This window comes from Capra hircus, chromosome 10 (assembly GCF_001704415.2).
Source record: "Capra hircus breed San Clemente chromosome 10, ASM170441v1, whole genome shotgun sequence".
Lineage (NCBI taxonomy): Eukaryota > Metazoa > Chordata > Mammalia > Artiodactyla > Bovidae > Capra > Capra hircus.
The window spans coordinates 29,600,246-29,624,464 of record NC_030817.1 but is presented as its reverse complement, the minus strand read 5'-3'; the positions used below and the strand labels follow the sequence as shown (position 1 = coordinate 29,624,464).

Here is a 24,219-nt window from a genome sequence, read left to right as displayed (position 1 = left end):
GGTATTGTCAATTGGTTATCAGAAGAAATCATTCTCAAAATAGATACATGTGTTGAATGCTACCATGTGTCTAGCTTTACACAAAACCTTTCTAATGCATTGCTTCATTCAGTCCTTGGGGTAAAAAACTTAGGAGGAAGGTAGTACCTGATTTATAGATGAGAACAGGGAAGCTTAGCAGGATAAATACATTCAGAGCACGATGGGGCCAGGACTAGAGACAAGTTTATCCTCCTCCCAGCAGAAGCTGGAGGTGCCTCTTTCCCTACCTGGTTGTAAGAATGGGCATGTTAACCATCTTTGTAAGTATTTGCCAACTTAAGAGGTAAAATGCTATTTACCTCGCGATTCTTACATGGCTATCTTGGATGGGATTGGACATCTTGGCATGTTTAATGTTTGTTTGCATTTATAATTTTATGAATTGCCTGTTCACTTCCTCTGCCCCTCCTTTAGATTTTTGTCCTCTTTTCTAAATGATTTATACATATTATAAATGTAACATTTTGTCATGTGTTACAAATCCTTTTCTCCTCAGTTTGTTTCCACTCTGTTTTGTTTATTGACAGTAGGACTTTAAATTTCGTAGGTTACAAATCTGTGGATCTTTTATGGCTGTAGAAATTTGTTATCCTTATCCTGTTCTAGGAATATTTTTCCCCCTCTGTGGTTTCTTTCTTTCTGTAATTTTCGCTTTAACATTTATCTTAGATTATTTAGGTGTAAGAAGTGAGGTAAAGATATTTTCCAAAAGGCTACCGAGTTGTCTGAACACTACTTATTGAATAAATCCATCTTTCCCACTGATTTGAACCATATTATCTTTCAGCCAAATTGATTTCTAGTTTTGGACTGTTCTTGAAGGGGTAAAGCACTGTTTAAATTATTGTAATTTTATAATGTGTTTTAACATGTACAGCAAGTCCTCTCTCATTGAAATTTTTGAACAGTTTTAAAATATTTATGGTACCAAATAAACTTTGAAAAAAAATGTTGAGTTTAAAAACATCCTTTGGGAATGTTGATTGTGATTTTGTTCAGTTTAGAGATTAGTTTAGAAAGAATTGACAGCTTTATAGTGTTGAGTGTTCCAGTTTAAGAACTTCATTTTTACACATCTGTTCATCTTCTTCAATCGATTTTATGGTCTTTTTTCATATAAATCTTGTACTTCTGATAAATTATTTCCTAGATAGTTTGGTTTTTGTAGCTATATTAATGGGATTTTTAAGATTATTCTAATCAGTTCTTTTGACATAATAAATACCTTGGCTTTTAATGACTTATTCCTGTCCATCATACTATACTCATTTTTTAATAAATTAGGCTAAATTCTCCTGAGTTTTCTAGTCATACATTAAATAACTTCAAATAATGGTATCTTTGGCACCTTTTCCTGGTAGTTTGATCTTTAATTTTCATATCTAATAATTTTAGCAACGACTTTCAGAATAATATTAAATAATATTGGTGATAATTAGTCTTATTCTTAACTGTCACTGGAATTTTAAAAAGATTACCATTTAGCTTTTGATCTGTGAAATCATGTGTTAGTCATGTTAAAGAGACACTCTTCTAGTCTTTTTAAAAGAATTTTTTATTGGATTACAAGTTAAATTTTACCAAGTGCCTTTTTAACATCTATTGAAACTGTCATACTTATTCTTTTACCTATTAATAGAATAAGATATAATAGGTTTTATAATAATATGCCTATTGTTATGCTTCTGAGAAAATTCCTACTTGGTCACAGTGAGTTTTTCTTTTAAGGTAATGCTGAGTAGTACAGAAGTTTCTGGTTATTTGAGTATAATTGCTACTGGGAAAAGTCTACCTAAATGACTACTTCAAAATTAGAGGTAGTCCTTTAAAATCTTTATAATTCTTTCTAAAAAGTTAGACTATTGTTTTAGGTAACTCTTAGTGAATTTTGATCATTATGTTTACATGTTTACACAGAAATCTTCTACTTTTTTTCCCAGGTTTTAAAATGTATTAGCAGATTATTCTTGTATGATTCCTCTAATTTCCTTTGGAGCAGTGATTTATTTAAAAGCATTATTGAAGAAGGAATCTTTATTTTACAATCACAAGTCTCTGCATACATTGGGAATATTCTAGAATAGTAAAGTGGAAAAGATCCTTTACCATCTTTAAATGGTGCACGGTTCTCAAGTCTTCAGATTAGGAGCCACTATCTTTAAAATGTGAGATTAGAAAAGGAATTTTGAATGTATTCCCAGTTAATTTCTGCGTATTCCAAGTCAACAGAGATGGTGCTGGAAATGATGCTTTTGGACAGGGCTGTCACTGTGCTGGGGGCAATTCCTCCACTAAGTTTTGTGACGACACTAGCATGGAAGGAGAGTAATGAGGAGTCCCGTTTGCCAGCCAGTCAGTGAATCTAAGGTCCTAGACAGCTGGACAAGTACCATGTGACCACGCTGCTGTCACATACTGGGACCTCAGAACCCTGGGGAACCCAGGCTCTATGCTGGAGAGACTAGCCCAAGATAGTCAGGCAATGGGAATCTCAGAGTTCCATAGATCCAACAAAGCATGAGGATTTTTGGGGCTGTTTTGTATCTTAAAGAAAGAAAATAATAATAGTAACCTGGGAAGTATTTGAACTATCCAACTTTCTCATACATTAGATGCAGATAGATTCATTACACTTTTTTTTTCCCCCTTCTTTTAATATATAGCTACTCTCCAGAGAGACCGAATCTTCAAACATTTTACCAGGAAGCGCCAAAGGGCTATGCGAAGGCGAGTCCACCAGATCAACGGACACAAGTTCATGGCCACATACCTGAGGCAGCCCACCTACTGCTCTCACTGCAGGGAGTTTATCTGGTAAGAGGCTCCTTGGCTTCTCTCCTGCCATGAGCTGAGACTTCCTCTGGTTTTGTGTGATTTCAGGAGAAGACATGATTATTAAGAATTGTTTTAGAATCTGATTTTTTCCCTCTTATTCTAATATGTTGACCTAGAAACTTTAATCCCCAAACCAGCAGAAAAAAATTACGCAATTTACAGATTAAGTTTTAAATGTTATTTCTTTTGCTAGTCATTTTGGTAAAAATGTTAATGAATCATGAATTGGTCAAAAAGCAATAATTAGAGAGGCTAATCAATTAATAAATGGTCTACCCTTGAAGAGGAAAGAAATATCAACAGTATTTCTCTAAGAAGGCGTGAATCACATGATGACTTACAGAAATTAATTGTTTCAGCTACACTAAGCACACAGCGGTCTTCAGCCTGAAGGTAATAGCTTTCAGTGACCACATACTATAATCCCTGACATTTAAGAATTAAGATAGTTAATAGTTGAGAAATTCTAGATGATTTGGAATAATATCTTATTATATATGTCACTCAAGCTTAAGTCTAAGAGGCAAATATATAATGTGAAATAAATTTAAGTAGTAGTTATCTTCAGTTAGAAAGTGAAGGTGAAGTCACTCAGGCGTGTCCAACTCTTTGTGACCCCATGGACTGTAGCCTGCCAGGCTCCTTTGTCTATGGGATTCTTCAGGCAAGAATACTGGAGTGGGTTGCCATTTCCTCCTCCAGTCTTCAATTAGAGGCAGCATTAAACACATTTACTTGCAGAGAGAAAGAAGAAATACCCCCTCACTTGCGCAAAACATACACACACTCTTCTCAGAAGGAAGAAAAACACTCTTGTATTTTGCTTTTGTTGCAAACTTTAGTCATTTGGAAGGAAAGTTATGACCAACCTAGACAGCATATTGAAAAGCAGAGACATTACTTTGCCAACAAAGGTCTGCCTAGTCAAGGCTATAGTTTTTCCAGTGGTCATGTATGGATGTGAGAGTTGGACTATAAAGGAAGCTGAGCGCAGAAGAATTGATGCTTTTGAACTGTGGTGTTGGAGAAGACTCTTGAGAGTCCCTTGGACTGCAAGGAGATCCAGCCAGTCCACCCTGAAGGAAATCAGTCCTGAATATTCATTGGAAGGACTGATACTGTAGCTGAAACTCCAATACTTTGGCTACCTGATGCGAAGAGCTGACTCATTGGAAAAGACCCTGATGCTGGGAAAGATTGAGGGCAGGAGGAGAAGGGGATGGACAGAGGATGAGATGGTTGGATGGCATCACCAACTCAATGAACATGGGTTTGGGTGAACTCTGGGAGTTGGTGATGGACAGGGAGGCGTGGCATGCTGCGATTCATGGGGTCGCAAAGAGTTAGACACAACTGAGTGACCAAACTGAACCGAACTTAGTCATTTTGTTTAAGGCAGAAACACTTGGTTCATTTCTGCATATTGATCAATTGCTTTGTGTTATGTGGGCTTTTTTGTGATTACTTTGGATTTTATACCTTTTAGCAAGTCAAAATCCAGGCTTTAGCTTATGTTTCTGGTCTTTTAAATCATGAACAGGGTTTAGTCTATTATCCTTTTAAAGTATTACTGAAGTCGATTTGCTAGTATTTTGTTGACGATTTTTTGCATCTATGTTTATCAGTGATATTGGCCTGTAATTTTCTTTTTTTGTGATATCTTTCTCTAATTTGGTATTAGGTTGATGATGGACACATACAATGAGTTTGGAAGTCTTCCTTCCTCTGAAATTTTGTTAACTCTTCTCTAAATGCTTTGTAGAATTCATTTGTGAAGCCATCTGAGCCTGAACTTTAGTTTGTTGGGAGGGTTTTTAAAATTATTATTATTATGGATTCAATTTCAGTTCTGGTAATTGGTCTGTTCTGATTTTCTATTTCTTCTTGGTCAGACTTGGGAGATTGTACCTTTCTAAGAATTCTTCCATTTCTTCTAGTTCTTCCATTTTATTGGCATATAGTTACATATAGTAGTCTCTTATGAGCCTTTGTATTTCTGTGATGTCAGTTATAACTTCTTTTTCATTTCTGATTTTATTGATTTGGGCCTTCTCTTTTTATCCTTGATGAGTCTGGCTAAAGGTTTATCAATTTTGTTTATCTCTTTGAAGAACTAATTTTTAGTTTCATTGATCTTTCCTATTGTTTTTAGTTTCTATTTCACTTGTTTCTGTTCTGATCTTCGTGATTTCTTTCCTTCTACTAACTTTGAGCTTTGTTTTTTCTTTCTCTAGTTTTTTAGGTGTAAGGTGAGGTTGTTTATGGAGCTCTTTCTTATTTCCTGAGGCAAGATTGTATCACTATAAACTTCCCTCTTAGAATTAATTTTGCCACATCCCATAGGGTTTGGATTGCTGTGTTTTCATTTCCTTTTGTCTCTAGGTATCTTTTCTTAAATTTCCTTTTTTATTTCTTCAGTGATCCATTGGTTGGTTGGTAGCATATTGTTTAGGCTCCATGTGTTTGTGTTTTTTGAAGTTTTTTTCTTGTAGTTGATTTCTAATCTCATAGTGTTGTGGTTGGAAAGATGCTTGACATTTCAATTTTCTAAAATTATTGAAGCTTGTTTTGTGGCCTAGCATGTGATCGAGGAGAATGCATCCTATAGAATGTTCCATATGCATTTGAAAAGAATGTGTATTCTTCTGCTTTGAGTGATGTGTTTTATAAATATTAATTAGATCCATCTGGTCTAATATTTTATTTAAGGCCTGTGTTTCCTTATTGATTTTCTGTCTGGATGATCTGTCCATTGCTGTAAGTGGTGTAGTAAAGCCACCTGATATTATAGTGTTACTGTCAATTTCTCCCTTTAATGGTTGTTAATATTTGCCTTATATATTGAGGTGCCTCTATGTTGGATGCATGTATATTTACAGTTGTTACATCTTCTTCTTGGATTGATCCTTGATCATTATGTAGTGTCTTTCTTTAGCTCTTGTAACAGTGTTAATTCTGAAGTCTGTTTTGTCTGATATAAGTATTGCTGTTTGAGCTTTCTTTTGATTTCCATTCACATGGAATACCTTTTTCCATCCCCTGGATTTCAGTCTGTGTTTCTTTAGATCTGAAGTGAGTTTCTTGTAGGTACCGTAGATATGAGTCTTGTTTCCGTATTCTTTCAACCAACTTCATTTACTAAATGAAGTCAGACAGAGAAAGACAAATATCATATGATATCACTTATACATGGAATATTAAAAATTATACAGAGGAACTTAGTTACAAAACATAAATAGACTCACAGACATAGAAAACAAACTTATGGTTATCCAAGGGGGAAGGAGGGGACAGGGATAAAATAAGGATTCATGATTAACAGACATACACACATATATATAAAAAATATAAAAACAAGGACCTACTGTATAATACCAGGAACTATATTCAATATCTTCTAATAACCTATAATGGAAAAGAACCTAAAAGAGAACCTATCTATAATAAATCACTTTGCTATACACGAGCAACTAACATAACATCATAAATCAACTGTACTTCAATAAGATAAATTTTAAAAAAGAAATGACCCTAACTTTGTACACATTAAAAAATTAAAAGAAAGAGAATCTTGTTTAAACCAAAGGCCCTATACTGGTTGTTGATATGATGAAGCCTAAAGTTATAGTCTTTAACAAAATATTCCTATTCCATTTTTAAATGGGAAAAGTTAGCATCTCTGGAAACTTTGAGCCAGTTCTCTTCCTTACATGCTCCAGTTAGCTGTAGACACACCTCTCCCTGGGTTTGCCCAACCAGAAGAGTGACTGTCTGTTGCTGTTTATTTCATGTCACACCATTCAACTTCTCTTCTTCACATGACCTGGCTACTACAGGTGTTTAGTAGGCATTTTGGGTGAGAACTTGTGATCTCAACTAACATTCTAAATGGAAAGTTGCTTGATAATTTAACTAAATGTTTTTCTACCAGGGAACTTTAACTCCAACCTACCTCCCCACTCCCTATACACACAGTTAAAATAGTGGTATATGTGTTTTATATAAATACGATTAAACATATAGACCTTGGCATTCATTCTCATCACCAACTAGATATGTGAACCTGGACAAGTTATATAACCCATCAGTGTCTCTTCATCTGCAAAACAGAGATAATCATTTTATTTTATTTACATAGTAAAATTTTATGTACACTTAGAGTGCCAGGCACTGTTCTAAGTCTTTATCAACCCTTTTTATCTTCATGATGACCTTATAAAGTAAGTACTGTTATCATTATGCCTTTTATATGGCTCAAAGAAGTTAACAATTTGCCCCAAAACACATCCAGGCCATCTGACTTTATGATCTGTGCTCTAGGTCATCCTATCACGTGTGCTACCTCACATGGCCTTTGTGAGGATTAAGTGAGATAGTACATGTTAGCTGCTTGGCTCATTGCCTAGCACATCCTACAGGCTTAGTAAAATGTGATCTTTATTAATGAGGGTGAAAACTGTACCACTGTCACTCAGACTGTATTAGGGAGAGACAGAGATGGGAGCTATGAGCATGATGGGCATCTTGTGGCTGTACTTCTCCCGTGTAGACTCTGGGGTGATGTGTGCACAGAGAAGAGGAAAGATGCTTCAGGTCAGTCAGGTCCACTGGACTCGCCTGTTTACCTCCGTATGTATATCTGCATCTAAGCTTCACCTTCTACACATCTTTCTGTGTATATGAGAGAGAATGCTCAGTTAGGCTGTAGAGTGACACTTCAGCCTGAGGCTCAGTCACACACAGAGAAGGGCTTATTTTCACTAAGGACTAGGGGGATTGCCACAGAGGTTGGTAGAATGAGAATTGGCAATACTTACCTGTTTTTATGATTTGGAGTATTCTAATTTGTCAATTTCCTTTTTGTCTTATGGTTACAAGCACTCAAAAAGGACGTCATCACTGCTGCTTCTCTGAAATTTTATTTTTTATAAAGGACTAGAGGATGAAATTTGTTTTCCTTAAGTACTGTGATTATAGGAGTTGTTGCTGAAATGTTTGACTAATGGTTACTTTTTTCTCTATTGTCTTGAACCAGGGGTGTATTTGGAAAACAGGGTTATCAATGCCAAGGTAAGAAAACATTTTTGAAAGTATATTTAATCTTGTTTCTGTGTTGAGTGATTATTCCAAGAGGAAACAGGGTACATTCCATTAATATTTTGATAAATAACTCTCTGTAGGTCAAATGAGACCCCATAACAGCATTATCACAACTTGATCAAATTGACATTTATAGAATACTCCATCTAAGAGAAGCAGAATACACATTCTTCATAAGTTTTCTAGGAAAATTTACCAACAGAGAACACATTCTAGGCTATAAAACCAACAATAACAAATATAAAAGAATTGAAATCCTAAAAAGTATCTTCTCAGACAGCAGTGTAATGAAACTGAAAATCAGTAACAGAAAGATAATTAAAATACTTCCAAGTATTTGGAGATTAAGCAATATATTCTAAATGGCTCATGGGTCAAAGAAGATTTGAAAGGAAATTTAAAAAATATTTTAAACCCAGTAAGAATACAGTTTATCAAAGTTTGTGAGAAGCAGTGAAAGCAGTGCTGAGAGAAAAATTTATAGTATTAAATGTTTAGATTACAAAAGAAGAAAGATCGAGTCAATAATCTAAGTTTCCATCTCAGAAAGGAGAGAAACTTAAGCCTAAAATGAGCGGTGGAAAGTAAATAATAAAAATAGAGTAGGAAACAGTGAAATTTAAATTAGGGAACCAATAAAGAAAAGCCACTAAATCCAAAGCTAGTTCTCTGAAAATATCAATCAAATTAATAAACCTGTAGCCAAGCTGACTGTGAAAAACACAAATGCCTCAGAATATAAATTTTTTCTATGTGAAGGATTCCCTCTTATAAAAAGACTAGTTAGTTCCCTGGGCACTTTCAATTCGGTTCTCCTGAGAATTCAATCTGATGAAAGCTAGATTTGTTTTAGACTATAGTACTATTTACTGACTTGTCATCTGTCTTTACATATTTAATCCTGGAAACTTTCATGTGTCTTGAAAGATCTTAAAAATGATGTGTATTTTTAATATTGTTTCATTGCTCGTTAATGGAAATTGGGCTGTGTCTACACTCTATCAGTTATCTAAATGAAAATGAAGAAAAAGTTATTTATAAAATTCTAGCTATTCAAACAATTGATTGAGTCATTCTGCAAATACTTAGTGAATACCTACTTTGTTCAAGTCATCATGCTGGCTGGGAATCCTGAGTACACTGGAGGCCATATGTGGAACACTTTAAATGAGGGAGGCCAGCTAAAAGTTTAGGAGATCAGAGGAGGGCTAGAGTTTCAGTCTAGAAGGGAAGTCATGGGGAGTGTGTTTCCAGGGAAGAAACATTTTTAAAAGTTTCGTGATCTGTTATAAATTTGAATTAGTTAAGTGATAGGAAAGGAAGATATCCTGGGAATTGAGAAGGATGTGGACAGTGTGTGGAGGAGGGTGAAGACTTACTCCAGGAAGAGCAGCCAGTCTAGTTTTTAATGGGACAAAAAACCATCAGAGAAGAAATGTGACAAGTGAGTCTGGGGTGGGCTTGAGAGACCCTGAAACTGATCTGGAAAATTTCAGCTCTGTTCTGACTGATATTGAGACACGATTGAGTGCTTTAGATCATGGGGCTGAGGATGTCAGCAGCATACTGTGAGATGATTCCTCTGGAGGTAGGCACAGGAATGATGACATGGGTTTCAGACTTGAGTATGAATAGTTTGAGCATGAGCAAAGGCCTGAGTTAGGGTGAGGGCAAAGAATATAGGAAGGAGGGGAGCACAGGCTTCCCATGAGCCCAGCATCTAGCCCTTGTTACTCTACTGAAACTGGCTAGGCTGTCAGCCTCTGATAAATGTATAACTGCTGGATTTTATTCCCCAGTGTGCACCTGTGTTGTCCACAAGCGCTGCCATCATCTGATTGTTACAGCCTGCACTTGCCAAAACAATATTAACAAAGTGGATTCAAAGGTAAGATAGCAGTTTGCGGATTGTCTACCCACGCTTATCTGTGCACAGTCTCTCTCTCCCTCTCTCCCTCCCTCCTCCTTTTTCTCTCCCTCTCCGCCTCGGTGTCTCTCTCTTTCTCTCTCTCCCTCTGTCCCTCTTTGCTGCACCCCCCACTTTCCTGCCATATTCCTTGAAGACAACAATGGTATCAGAATTGAAATGTCTCTCCTTGTTATATTATGGCATTGTATTTCTGTACTTGCTTAGCTTAACCTGTCCTTAAGATATTCCATTAGTGATCAGCTGGGTAAAAGCTCTAGAGATCAGTTCTTCTAATTAGAAGAGAGATTTGGAATTGTGAGAAGTTCCCTGAGTTTGGCACTGGATGACTGGTATTTGAGTGTAGAATCCAGCCTCTGCTAGCTAGCTTCTCTCTCAGCCTAGAGCTTAAAATAGGATCAATACTGCAAGATACAACTGATGTGATAAATATGTTGTTAACTATAAATTGCACTCTCTAGATAAAGTGACTGTTGGCCCCTTCTAGCCTCTCAAGAAATTTCAGGGAGGATGTTTATTTGTACATAAATTCTTGAACTTCTCTCTTGCCATTTTGCGTCCAGCAGAGGTGGGTATAACGCTCTAAATTCTGAAGGTAGAAGGAGGGTGAAATATTACCAACAGTTAGTGGTAAATTCACGGGTTCACTGAAGAGTCCGGCTCTGAATTGATGGTCCTTTACAGTGTACACCCAGGATTGCTATGGAGTACACATAGAGGCGTGTGTTCTTTCTTTTGAGAAAGAGCCCAGAAAGGTTTCAAGAGGAGTAATATTACCCCATTCCTTGTGATGCCTGGCTCTGTTGTTATTGCTTTAAATTTGATGTAGATTAGAGCATACGCCTAATCTAATGATTTGCTGAAAATAGTATGTGAGATGACACCTGATCTAAGAAGTGATTGTATGTGACATAAAAGCACAATCTTTGCACTGAGATACCAAAATCCAAAGACAGGCAGAGGCTGGAATGGAGGAATAAGATCACCACTTGAATGTCACTTTGGCATGAATTCCTTAGGTGAGTCCATGTCCTCTGGGTAATACCCTCTGCCCTGTCCTCATGATATAATGAATTTTTGGAAGAACTTGTGGTGATAGTAAGTGTATGTAGTCTATAAAAGGCTTGTTTAATCCTGAAGTTCAAAGGTTCTAGGAAATGGACATAATTGTGAGGGAATTGGTAGGGAGAGACACACAGCTTGAATATAAAAGATGAAATGAAAATTCAAATTTCTTTTAATCTCCCAAGATGGAGAACAATCTTGTATACCACACATTTCTGTCCAGTCTTGTTCACTAGAAAACGTGGTCAGTCTGCATTGTTAGGCCTGGGTGATTCACTGCTGCTCAGCAGTAATGATGTACCCATCTCAGGTGGGATAGTAACACTGTGAATTTGGGGGGCTCCTGTTAACAGTTTTCGCAGAAGGTATGGCATTTCAGCTCTCATCCTCCTGTTTCCTTTTCACAGACTGCTGAGCAGAGGTTTGGAATCAACATCCCACACAAGTTCAGCGTCCACAACTATAAGGTGCCAACGTTCTGCGACCACTGTGGCTCCCTGCTCTGGGGCATAATGCGACAAGGACTTCAGTGTAAAAGTGAGATGCTGGCGTGTGGGGTAGCCACTTCCTCATGAGAACACCTCGCTGCCAGCTTTCCAAATTCTGCAGTTCAGAATCTGACCTAGAACTGATGGTTTTAGACCTTTTATAAACAGACGTCTCAGTGACTCTAGATCGTCCCTTGTCGGGCATGTACAGAGAGCTGCACTTGATCCACAAATGTCCTGACTACAGCATGTTTACACAGTTGCTAAATTAAATGTCCCATCTGGTTAGCTAGGCTGCTGGCTATCCTCTGTTCAGTGCTGAGTACAGGCTAGTCATTGTGTATTTCAATAGGTATATGAAAGAGGAAAAAATGGCATCTGGTCAGAAATGGACGATAGTAGGAGGTGAGGTGGTCAGCAGAAAAGGTTGGGTTATGGGTAAAGAACTGGCAAGAGTGGTGGTCTGATGACCTCATCAGAAATAAGCAGAAACTGCGTTACAAAGGCATAGCTGGAGCTGCCCTGTGTCTTCTCAAAGAGCTTGATAGAGATTGGAGGGTAGGTGGAATGAAGGACTCTTCAGCTTTGGCCCCATGTGGGCTTGCACTTCAACAGCTATGCCCAATGGAGCCTGAGTTTTGAGCTTTTGCCTTAGCAAAGGGTCGGGAAATGGGGGCTGATCCCTGTCCTGTTAGGAGCTGAGAGGCTACTGGCCTGGAGTCATCTCTCACTGAGTGTTTCTGAAACAGTCTGGCTGTCGTGGGATGCACTGTCCCCTGCTGAAATACATGTGGAGTTCAGCTTAAAGCCTTAGACACATTCTAAGTCACCAGAGGAAGGCAGAGTTCATGTCAATAAAACTAGGCAACTTCCACTGGCTGGATTTACCAAACCTGCTTCTATTACCGAAAAAGGGCTAGTCCCTTGTGTTTAAGAAAGGCCAGTTCTTTTGTTTCTCCAGAGCCCCATTTGATTATTCTTTTTTCATGTGTGCTGTGTGTGTGTGGACTTCCCTGGTGGCTTAGAAGGTAAAGAATCTATCTGCAATGCAGGAGACCTGGGTTCCATCCCTGGGTGGGGAAGATCTCCGGGAGGAGGACATGGCAACCCACTCCAGTATTCTTGGCTGGCGAATCCCCATGGACGGAGGAGCCCGATGGGCTACAGTCCATGGGAGTCACAAGGATTCTTTTTTCATAGATATGTGAAATAAATTCTTTTTCAACCAAAACAGTGCAGACAGTGCCCGTGTGGCTTTGTTTCAGGCACTGCTTGATCATGAGGTGGGCGGTGTCCCTTTCTAGGGTGAAAGTCACTTTCTGCTCTTGTATGCTCTGTACAGAGCCATGGGTGCGGCTCATCTGCATGGTTCTTGTCCCTGGTGGTGCTAAGGATAGCACACCTACAGAATTCCTATCATTTTTGCTTTTCTTGTCATGTGGTGCTTTAGAAAGGCCACTACTGGCTTGTATGTCTCCATACCAGCCTTCCTGAGAGAGGAGGATGTCCTATGAAGCTAATAAAGCTTAAGCCTCAGAGTCCCTCCCTTGCAAGGCACCTTCCAAGCTCTCTACTTGATGGAGTGTTCTTTTTCTTTTTTTAAATGATTTTATTTATTTTTGACCGCACTGGGTCTTTGTTGCTATACATGGGCTTTGCTCTAGTTGCAGCGAGCAGGGACTACTCTGTAGCTGTGATCCAGGGGCTTCCCACTGCGGTGGCTTCTCTTGCTGGGGAGAACGGGCTTCAGTAGCTGTGGCTCCCGGGCTCTAGAGCACAGACTCAATAGTTGTGGCACACCAGCTTAGTTGCCCCACAGCATGTGGGAGCTTCCCGGACCAAGGATCGAACCAGTGTCTCCTGCATTGGCAGGCAGATTCCCAACTACTGGGCCACCAGGGAAGCCCCAGAGTGTTCTTTTTCTCAAAGAAGATAACCCTAAATTGCATAAATTTAGCTCCCAGAAATTTTGGAACTGTGCATCCTTCCAAAGATGGGCTGACACATCCCAAACATGTATTATGCCGCTTCATTTCTGCCTCCACTCTGCAGAACCAGGTCAAGAAACCATATCAGAACTCTGTGCTGATTAAACCTCAGGTCTTTCATCATCCCAAGTCAGCTTCCTGTGCGCCAGGAGCTTAGTCTGCTTCGCTCTGCTCTTCCAACTGTCACTTACTTTGACCTTTAAATCAATTGCTTTTTGTCACCCATGAAGCCACAGGCTGCAAGCCCTGAGAAACACAGCCACACAGGATGCCGCGTTCTGTGCTGTGGGGGCCAGCCAAAGACAGTGCTCATAAAGAAGGCTGTACTTAGAGGTTTTTCTCTCAGACTCACCGCTTCACTGTTTGAACAGCCATCTACACATGGCTTTGTAATTACTACCTTTTTTTGAGAGGTACAAGGAAGAGTATAAAGTCACTTGGCATGTTTCCTTGTTACTTAGTTGACTGAGCTGTCACTCTGATGAACATTTTAATCTGTGTTGAATCATGCTGGGAAATCAGTGATGATTGTTAAAATGTAACATAGTTGAAAGTCTTTCATCAAGTTGTGGTGAAAAAAAAAAAGGTATTTGAAATTTATTATTCTTCAGTATGCTAGGTTTTCTGCTTCTGCACAAAACAGAAATAGAGAAAGTCAGGGATTTACTTACACTCTGCTGCTGCTGCTAAGTCGCTTCAGTCGTGTCCGACTCTGTGCGACCCCATAGATGGCAGCCCACCAGGCTCCCCCATCAGGGATCATTATTTGAGTCAGTTGAATTTTAAGAGAAGATGGCATTGTTCAGCCTGTGCGGTTGCCCGGCCACAGTCCCTCAGGTCATCACGATTCTGTTTTACATCTCATGTTGACGTGGCTCTTTTCTGAATGTGGATTCGTTTCTCCTCTTCCCTCCAGTATGTAAAATGAATGTACACATTCGATGTCAAGCGAACGTGGCCCCAAACTGCGGGGTAAACGCGGTGGAGCTGGCCAAGACTCTGGCAGGAATGGGCCTCCAACCCGGAAATATTTCTCCAACCTCGGTGAGCCTTTACTGTTTCCCCATATTATAATCTAGACATTGTTCCCAGATGTGGTGAGTCCTCGTGTCGTGTGTGGCGTGATCCAAGTCCTAGTCTCAGCAAATACAGTAAACAGATTTATTGCATTTTTAAAGAGCATTTTCTTCTACAAATAAGATTCTGTATACAGTTATGTAACAACAAATAGTGTGCAGACATTGCAATAAGCGGAAAAAGGATTTTTTTTTTTTTCGGTAAATCAACTTCCTATCATTGTGGTTTGGTGAAAAGCCTGGAAGCCAGGGGCCTGGGTTCTACTCTTGGTGGGATCCCTAGCTGTATAGCTGACCAGTAACTGTGGGCCTCTGCTTCCTCCTCTCTGAAGTCGTTTAAGTTGAAGAGCTGACATTCTCCACAGCCCTGGAATCCAGAGTGTGAAGTTTTTGTACGGATAGTGAATTTATCTCTGGCCCAGCCACAGACAGGAGTTCCCTCCTCTTGGCTCTTGGGGGTGGGTGGAGCGGGTCTGTTGCTGTGTGCATTTTGTCTTCTCCCCTCCCTGAGTGACCCATATCCTCCCCTGGTCTGTTAGAGCTTCAGCCACATCCTATTGCTGCCTTGCTAGCTGGGGTCTGCCGAGAGCTGGGGAATGATCCGTGGCTATGGCTGTGGCTTCTAAAATGTGTAGCTTGATGTCTGGTTCAGGAAAGTTGTAGACCGAACTGGCAAATATCTTCGGATACTTAGGAAGGGAAGTGCATTCACTGACAGGTGCTTGGTTGTCCAAAAAATGTCATCACTAACCACCTCGTTTCCTTTGTTTTCACTAACCACCTCTACCAGGTGGAGGGCCCCATCTGGTAGATCGGGGCCTTGGACTGACACTGTATTCTTGATTTGAGGAAAAGTAACGTGAAAGTGGCTCAGTTGTGTCCAACTCTTTGCAGCCCCCTTGACTGTAGCACACCAGGCACCTCTGTCCATGGGATCTCCCAGGCAAGAATACTGGAGTGGGTTGCCATTCCTTTCTCTGGGAATCTTCCTGACCCAGGGATTGTCTCCTGCATTGGGAGGTAGATTCTTTACCATCTGAGCTACCAAGGAAGCCCAGGCGGTGCTAGTGGTAAAGAACCCACCTCCTAACGCAGGAGCTGTAAGAGATGCAGCTTCAATTCATGGGTTGGGAATATCCCCTGGAGGAGAACATGGCAACCCACTCCAATATTCTTGCCTGGAGAATCCCATGGACAGAGGAGCCTAACGGGCTTCCGCCCTTAGGATTGCAGAGAGTCAGACGTGGCTGAAGTGACTTAGCATGCACGCACGCAGACTGCTGTGCCTGAAGAGTGTCAGGTTAGGGCTTTCGGCCTGCCCCAGAGCTTCTGAAACTCCGTGGGAATGAGCTGAGCCATGCAGCACAGTCTCAGGAATGGGCAGTGTCACATGTCATTTGAACCAAGTATCTTTAATGTTCTGACACTTAATAGTGAGAAAACCCAAATTACCTATTATCTGAGAGTTCATCACTAAAGAGTGACGTCTTCAGTCTATCAAAATAGGAGAATGGGTTAAAAGAAAAAAAAAGATTGAAAAACACTGGCTTGAAGCTTTCTGGCCAGGGCCAGCCCAACCAGGGGAAGGACTTAGGTGGAGGAAGTGAAATTCAAGCTGGTAAAGTTTTTCTGTCTTTGAAAAATTTATGAGGAGAAACTATTAGAACAATTGGATTTTAAAAAATGATCCATTTTGTATCTTCAATCACTGTTTCACTTGGTGGAGTAAATACAACCCTTGTAGTTTCAGGCTGTTGTTGCCCAGCTATTTATTGTAAACATTGCTTAGAAGTTGCCCCAAATTAGCTGTTTTTTCATAGGTCAAATGCTCCAAGATGTTAGACTTCTGGTCTCTTGTCTCTTCTGCTCTGCTTGTCTTATAAATATCCCAGAATGGACATCTGCACCGTCCCCTTGTCTGTAGGTAGCGTCTTCTGCAGGATGCAGCTGGAGAACTCCCTGGAGAGTTCTTCTGGTTCCATCTGGTGAGCTAGGAGCTCTCATTGTATTGGCGGTTAACCTTTCTGGAGGGCAAGTTGACCATGCATCAGAAGGCTTCAAACTTAAATTCTTGGTTCAAAGAGTTCCCTTTTTGGAGAGTTATCTGAATAGAGGATGCTAATGATGGTCTTGTAGATAGTGATGACAATGCAGCTGAGGTTTATTGAACGTGCCAGGCACTGATCTAAGAGCTTTAGGCACAGTTATTCATTTATTCCTCATAACGAGCCACGTGGCAGCTGCTCTAACATCCGTGTTAGGAGTGGAAACTGAAGCACAGAGAGGTAGGTGACTGGTCCACGGTCACAGGGTTGGGTTGCAGACCTGTGATTTGAACCCAGGCAGCCTGCTTGAGAGCCCAGACTCCTTATCACCCTGATATGAAGATCTGCATGCAAGTACAATCACTGAGTGTTTTCTATACAGAGAAAAATGGGGATAATCTGTATGTCCAGTATCAAGGGAGTTATTGAATCAATTGCGATATATCCGTAAATTGAATTATTGGACAGCTTTTTAAAACTCATGTTCTTGAATGATATTTAGAACTGTGCATAATATGTTAATAGCATGCAATTAACATGTTAGTATGATAATAGCATGTAAAATGTTAAAATTAGTGTTATGAAACAATTTCATTGTCTTTTTAAAAATTAATCAAGCGTAAAGATAGATGTGTGTATATTTATGTTGTTTTTATTTTTGTTGAAGAGGGCTGATGAGATTATAGGTATTGTCGATATTATCCTTCATGTATTTGCTCATTGTTCCAATATTTACATTAATTTTCATTTCTATAATTTAAAATGTATATTATAACCTTGCTTCTCTTATTCTCTTTGATTTTCTGAGCAGTTGTGAAATCTGCTACTTGTAGGACATGGACACCAGATGGCGCTCTTAGAACGTGGTCACCTGTAGAAAGCAACCAGGTGGCCCAGGCTGAGACAGTGTTTCTGTATACTGCCATTTGAGCACAAACTGAAACTCAGTGGCTTAGATATATTTTTAAGTGATTCTTACCCTAATACAGTAAGCACAGATCAGGAGTTTATGCTGAACAGCTTTGAGCGCGGCAGAACCTGATCACATGTCAAGCTGTATTAATCTCTCCCCATGTGCTACATTGAGGGGTGAAGCTGCAAGTAAGGTCTTCTCTACCTGTAACTGCTTCAGGTTCCACTGGGATTTCTGATTCCATGTATTTCTTCTTTGCAGAAGCTTGTTTCTAGATCAACCCTAAGACGACAGGGAAAGGAGAGCACCAAAGAAGGAAATGGCATTGGGGTAAATTCCTCCAACCGACTTGGGATCGACAACTTTGAGTTCATCCGAGTGTTGGGGAAGGGCAGCTTTGGGAAGGTGAGTCTTGGCTGCAGCTGTTTGGGTTAAAGGAAGCCTGCTCCATGGAGGTTGTTTGTCTGGGCAGGAAAGAATCCATATGCCTGTTTCCCACCTGCCATCGGCCTTCTGCCCCAGGCAAGGCCATACCCTAAAAGCTGCAGGAGTTCTCTGGCTCACGCTCCTTCCTGCTGCTTTGCCATAGGTGATGCTTGCAAGAATCAAAGAAACAGGAGACCTCTATGCTGTGAAGGTGCTGAAGAAGGACGTGATCCTGCAGGACGATGATGTGGAGTGCACCATGACTGAGAAAAGGATCCTGTCCCTGGCCCGCAATCACCCCTTCCTCACCCAGCTGTTCTGCTGCTTTCAGACCCCTGTAAGTAGGACTCTAATTCACCACCCCATGGCCTCCTTTCTTCAAAAGTTGACTGCAATATGTCGAAGGTTTCATAAAGTAGCAGGTCAGAAACTTTGAGGGGTGGAGACTCCCGAGGTAGGGTCATTTGAAGTACCCAGTGACTTCTGATGACCAGAACCAACGAACTAACCACTTCCTTTCATGCTGTCCTGGAGAAGGACCAGTTTGAGGGTTGTGTGTCCTAAGATTAAAAATGTCTTTGTACATAAGTCTTCTCTAGCAGAGTGAAGGTTACAGAAGTCCAAGAAGACAGTAAACATCATGGGCTGCTTATACTGGTGACTTTGACCTTGGCTCCATTGCTAAATGCTAAATTCTTTCTGACCCAGGGAAAAGAGTTCAGACCAGGATAGGCCCAAAGAGGGCACCTTGATTTATAATGTCCCAAGGCCTTACTTCTGGCCGCAATCAAGGACCCTTTGCTTGATTCTGTGGACTGATCCTGGGATTCTGTCTACCCTATCATGGGGTGGGAACTTCCCTGATGGCTCAGATGGTAAAGCGTCTGCCTGCAATGCGGGAGACCTGGGTTCAATCCTGGGTCAGGAAAATCCCCTGGAGAAGGCAATGGCACCCCACTCCAGTACTCTTGCCTGGAAAATCCCATGGATGGAGGAGCCTGGTAGGCTGCAGTCCATGGGGTCGCTAAGAGTCGGACACGACTGAGCAACTTCACTTTCATCATGGGGTGCAATTAGGAATGCTTTTGGGTGTGGTTAACAGAATATATGACTGATAGTGGTTTATACAATAAACAGAAAGGATGAATTTAGTTCATAGTAGAGACTTTTTTCTTGAGAAGTCTGATGATAGCACTATTAGGATTGTATGAGATGCTTAGTGTCATTAGGCATCTCTTGCCCTTGAGGTCTCAAGGGACTTGCCCTAATATCACAGCCCTAACCATCACACATCACATGCCAGCATCTGAAGCAGGAAGCACAGGGAGCCGAGGCAGAGGGGCTTCATGCACTTTCCTCTTATCAGGGATAGAAAAATCTTTCCTATCTTGAGTTATAGGCTCATCCTGGGTTGCAGAGGACGCTGCAGGAGCAAATATCTAGCCGAGATAAGCTGCTTTGTCACAGTGGGCTCCCATCCACCTTGACTCATCCCTGAGGCGGGGCATACTGCAGCCCAGTTAGACTGGGCTCAGGACTGGGCTTCTGCTGTCAATGGAGAGGGGAGAGGGCTCCTATGAAGGCATCGGGAGGGTCTGGCAGTTATTTCCCAATCTTCTTGCTTCTCAAAGGCATTCTGAAAGAGAATTCAGGGCACGTCCCTTGTCTCTGCCGCCATCAGGGATGTAAAGGCCGTGGTAGGAGTGGGATGGGGGCGTCACACCTGGTCCAGGGATGCTGCAAGGCATTTCTAGAGAAAGTGACAGCTACACTGGAACCAGAAGGACCGGTTAGAATTAATCAGGCAGAGAGAGTGAAAGGGAGTAAGTTGTCCACAGTGAGCAGCTCTGGGTGGGTCTACCAGTGAACAGGTCTCCTGTGGCAGCTCAGTCAGTAAGGAAAACGCCTCCTAAACAGGAGATGCAGGTTTGGTCCCTGGGTCAGAAAGATCCCCTGGAGGAGAAAATGGCACCCCACTCCAGAATTCTTGCCTGGAAAATCCCATGGACAGAGGAGCCTGGAGGGCTACAGTCCATGCAGTTGCAAGAGTCGGACATGACCTAGCGGCTAAAGCGCCACCAGTACACAGGAGCAGGGAGGGCGGGTGAAGCCCACAAGTGTGGGGTGTGGGGTTGAGAAGGGGCCTGGCGAGAACTGGGCTGAAGAGGTGGGGCGGGCCAGGACCAGGCTGTGAGAGCCTCGAGGGCTCTGTGAAAGGAGCTTGTATTTTAGCCCTAAGAACGAATGAAAGGCATTTAAGCAGAAGAATGACATACCAGATTGCAGATTTAAACTATGAAAAAGCAAATTTTTTGTATGCAGTGGGTAATATAAGCATTCTCCAAGTATTCATCTCCTTTCTTTGACTGAGACTATTATTAGTACTTTCATGTATAGCCGTTCAGAGAATGGTTTGTACCCAAAAGCATACATACATACAACATATATGCATCCGTATTTATTTAAAAAAACATAAATGGTGGTATATATTTGCACACCATTCTGTACCCTCCTTTTTAAAAATGCTTGTTTATCTTTGGCTGCCTTGGGTCTTGGCTGTGGCACACAGACTTCATTCCAACCCGTGGGCTTCTCTCTGGTAGAGGCACGTGTGCTCAGTAATTGTGGCGCTCAGGCTTAGTTGCCCTGAAGTGTGTGGGATCTTAGTTCCCCAACCAGGGATCGAACCTGTGTCAGCTGCACTGGAAGACAGATTCTTAACCACTGGACCACTAGGGAAGTCCCCCACCCCTGTCTTCTTAAGGAAAAAATCCAAAATGGTTTTACTAAGAGAGTAAATCTCTGTAACACATCTTGCAAAATTTATACTTTTTAAAACTTTGCATATTAAAAATGAAATATAATTGACATTTAACACTGTTTTAGGTGTGCAAAAAATGATTTTATATTTGCATATATAGTAAAATGAGCACCACAACTAAATCCAGTTAGCATCTATCAGCACACTTAGCTACAGAAGTTTTCTTTTGTTGAGAACCTTTAAGAAATACTTTCAGCAACTCTCAATATTCAATACCATATCATTAACTATAGTCACCACATTGTACATTGCATCCCCATTCACCTTATTTGTCTGAAAAAAAACATAATGTATCATGAGATTGTCTCATATTTGTGTATACCTGACTGCCTCATTTATAATGGCTGCATAGTATTCCATTTTAACACCATAATACCCATTATTTAACCTATTTCCTGTTGGTATATACTTAGGTTATACTTAACTTTTATTTCAATCAAATTTACAATGTGTCCCTTGTACTTTTATCTTATGTACCTGTGCTATGATTTCTATATGGGACACTATGGGAAGTGGTATTGCTTGGTCAAAAATGGATGGATTTATGATTCTGATGGAGTCTAGTGGGCCTTCTCTCCTATCATGGCTGAAAATAGCTAAGACTTTATCACTTATATACCAGGCACAGTTCTAAGTGCCTTATGTGTATTATTAATCTTTATGGTAATCCTGTGAAGAAGTTCTGTTAACATCACTCCCATTTTACAAATGAGCAAACTGAGGCAGGAAGAAATTTAGCTTCCAAGTGGCAGAGGTTTTAAAGCCAGGCAGTCTGACTGCTGAGCCCAAGCTCTTTCCACTTGCTGGCCATATTTCTAAATTCACACTCCCAAACCACATTTGAGAAGGCTTATTTCCCCTCCTCTCCTGTTATGATGCTGCCTATCATTTTGATGGCTGGAGAGATTTTTTTTTAACGTGACTTTGGAGTTCTAATTGGCATTTCTCCAACAGTAAGTGAGGCTGAGCATCACATATGTGTAAGGGCCCCTTGTGTTGGCAAAGGCACATGCGCAGCATGGAGAACCTATGGAGCAGGGAAGCCAGGAGGCAGGAGGACAGGTGAAAGGGGGTGCGTGGCGTGCACCCCCGTGCTGTCCAAGCACCTCAAGGTCCAACTGATAGCTCCTTGGGCTGCAGTTTCCCTTGCATTCCCCCCTCTTGCCTCTCATGGTCTGGGCCCTTTGAGGCCACACCCTCTTCATCAGAGCCCCCAGTGGCTCCAGGAGTCCTGGAGCCCACGCTGGCCCTGCCACCATGCCCCTGATTCTCTGCTTCCCATTTCTGGGTCCATGGTCCCATCAGAGCTCAGTTCTGCCCATCCTCCATTGCTACCTGGAGTAACCTCAAAACATTATTTCCCAAACTCTGTGCTTTGTCCACCTAAAGTCTTTTGCTGGTCCTCATCTAGCTGTTTTCTCAGAGAAAAGTGGGGTGAGAACTTTGTTCTCGGAGAAAAGCGGGGTGGTGGTTCTGGGTTTGAGAACACCCTTGTGAAGAAGGCAAGACTGGTGGGTGGCACTGGTTGTCCACCTGGGCTTCAGGCTCAGCTCCTCGTTTCATGAGCCAGGCAGGACTACATTCAGGGCCGCACCAAAGAGCCGATAGTTTTCTGTGACATTGGGTTGGATGATATTAACTGGTGATAATCTTTGAGTCAGACAGCTGACTGACGTGGTCATGCAGTGGCCACTTCAAGTTATTCTAATGAACAACTAAAGTAGTGTCTCCTGCCCAACTCCAGGGGGCTTTTACCTATCCAAGGAAATCCCCGTGATTCTATAGAAGCAGTCTGAGGTCTTACAAACAATTAGATGATGTTGTAATAGAAAAGAAATTAACCTGAAACAGATTGGAAGGCCCATAAATATAGAATATACAATGCAGAATTTTCCAGGAAAATGTGAACTATAAAATGTCCCCAGATATCAGTGTCTCCATGTGATTTCCACAGTGTTCAGCTGATGTATGTGTGTATCATACGTGTTCAGTCGTGTGTGACTATTTGTGACCCTATAGACTGCAGCTGGTGTGTGTATGTGTGCGTGTGTGCGTGAATTCTCTCAGTCGTGTCCGACTCTTTGAGACCCCATGGACTGTAGCCTACCAGGCTCCTCCGTCCATGGTATCTTCCAGGCAAGAATACTGGAGCTGGTAGAAGACTTTATTAACACTGGCCATCTATTTTTAGTGACAGTTTCATATATGGCCACAAGGTGGCAGTCGTTACCACAAGGTGATTTTTATTTCTGCACCAGAGAGGAGCTGACTTTGGGGTTTAAAATTTGTGTGTTGCAGTAGATGTCTCCAAAGCAAAGGATAAAGGTAATTTTCCCCTCCCCTAAGTCTAGATGATAAAGTGGTAGGAACAGCTTAAAAGAATCGTGCATTTTTCTTATGCTGAGATAAAGATATGCAGTTTTCATATTGCTATAATTTAAGCCATGCGGATTTGCAAGATATCAGACTCTACATATGCATGTCATTTGCTCTCTGCATCAGTTCATCTGTCAGAAGTCCTCAGTCACTATCCCTGTTTGCTATTGAAAAACTAAGTATAAAGAACAGAAAATGCCAGTTACTGTGAGAAATTACAGTAGGTAAATGACTACTTTTCAGCAACTGGGTTTGGCAGGCCCTGACATCTAAAAGAAGATGCTGATCAGTGTGTCACGCGAAACTGTAACAGTCGCCCCTGCAGAATTTAGAAGGGACCCGATGTGAGACGTGGGAGCCACTCTCCAGCATTTGCATGTCACTTCATTGTGAAGATGCTCGTAGAAGCAGCGCTTCTCTCACTGTCCAGGCCTGCGGAATGAGTGTCTCTGAGGCCCAGGAGAAAGGAAGCAACTTGCCAAGGCTCCCTTGAGCTGAGTGGTGGAAACAAGGTTCATCTCTGGGTCAGGCTGACTCTGGAGTCCGGCTCTGTCCACTTGGTATCTTGTACAACATAGAGGTTGTTGATTCAGCATCTGCTTAAGCCCCTCCTGTCTGCACTGGCTCCCCTCCAACCTGTTGATATGGCAGCAGCCTTGCCCTTGGAAAAGGAAGCTGAGTCCTTCCAACTCTGTTTTCCTCTGTCTGAATGGCTTGCAACTCCCTTAAAATTCCTTTGAGCCCTAGAGTTCTTGTGGTGGAGATGAAAGTGGGGTTGCTGTGAGGACCAAAGGTGAGAATGCAGACACGCTCTGGCCACACGCATGACATGGTTCAGAAGAGAACCAGCTGGGTATGGTGATGACTGCCTCCTTCCCCACACCAAAACATGTCCTGGGACTCCCAGGGGCCAGCACAGACCCTACATGACGGTGACAATAAGCACTCACAAAATAGGGATTTGGGAGCTCTTTTTGTTCTTGGTCAAAACAAAAAGATAAGCAAATTTCAAATATTAGATAATTTAACAAGTTTGCTATGTAGAATTATGGACCCATGAATTATTGCCCCAGATTTTTTTTTCATAATACATATTACTTGCAAGTACATCATTCCA

General features: G+C 41.3%; 1 protein-coding gene across 2 annotated transcripts in view; it reads left to right on the top strand.

Moving 5' to 3' along the window:
- PRKCH (protein kinase C eta) overlaps window positions 1-24,219 on the top strand; it is a 361,590-nt gene that overhangs the window by 121,135 nt on the left and 216,236 nt on the right. For both annotated transcript variants that reach the window (XM_018054083.1, XM_013967227.2), the window contains exons 3-9: window positions 2,706-2,856; window positions 7,913-7,947; window positions 9,777-9,865; window positions 11,377-11,506; window positions 14,362-14,489; window positions 17,741-17,884; window positions 18,069-18,242. In XM_018054083.1, coding sequence (XP_017909572.1) covers window positions 2,706-2,856; window positions 7,913-7,947; window positions 9,777-9,865; window positions 11,377-11,506; window positions 14,362-14,489; window positions 17,741-17,884; window positions 18,069-18,242 — 851 coding nt within the window. The remainder of the gene's footprint in view (window positions 1-2,705; window positions 2,857-7,912; window positions 7,948-9,776; window positions 9,866-11,376; window positions 11,507-14,361; window positions 14,490-17,740; window positions 17,885-18,068; window positions 18,243-24,219) is intronic.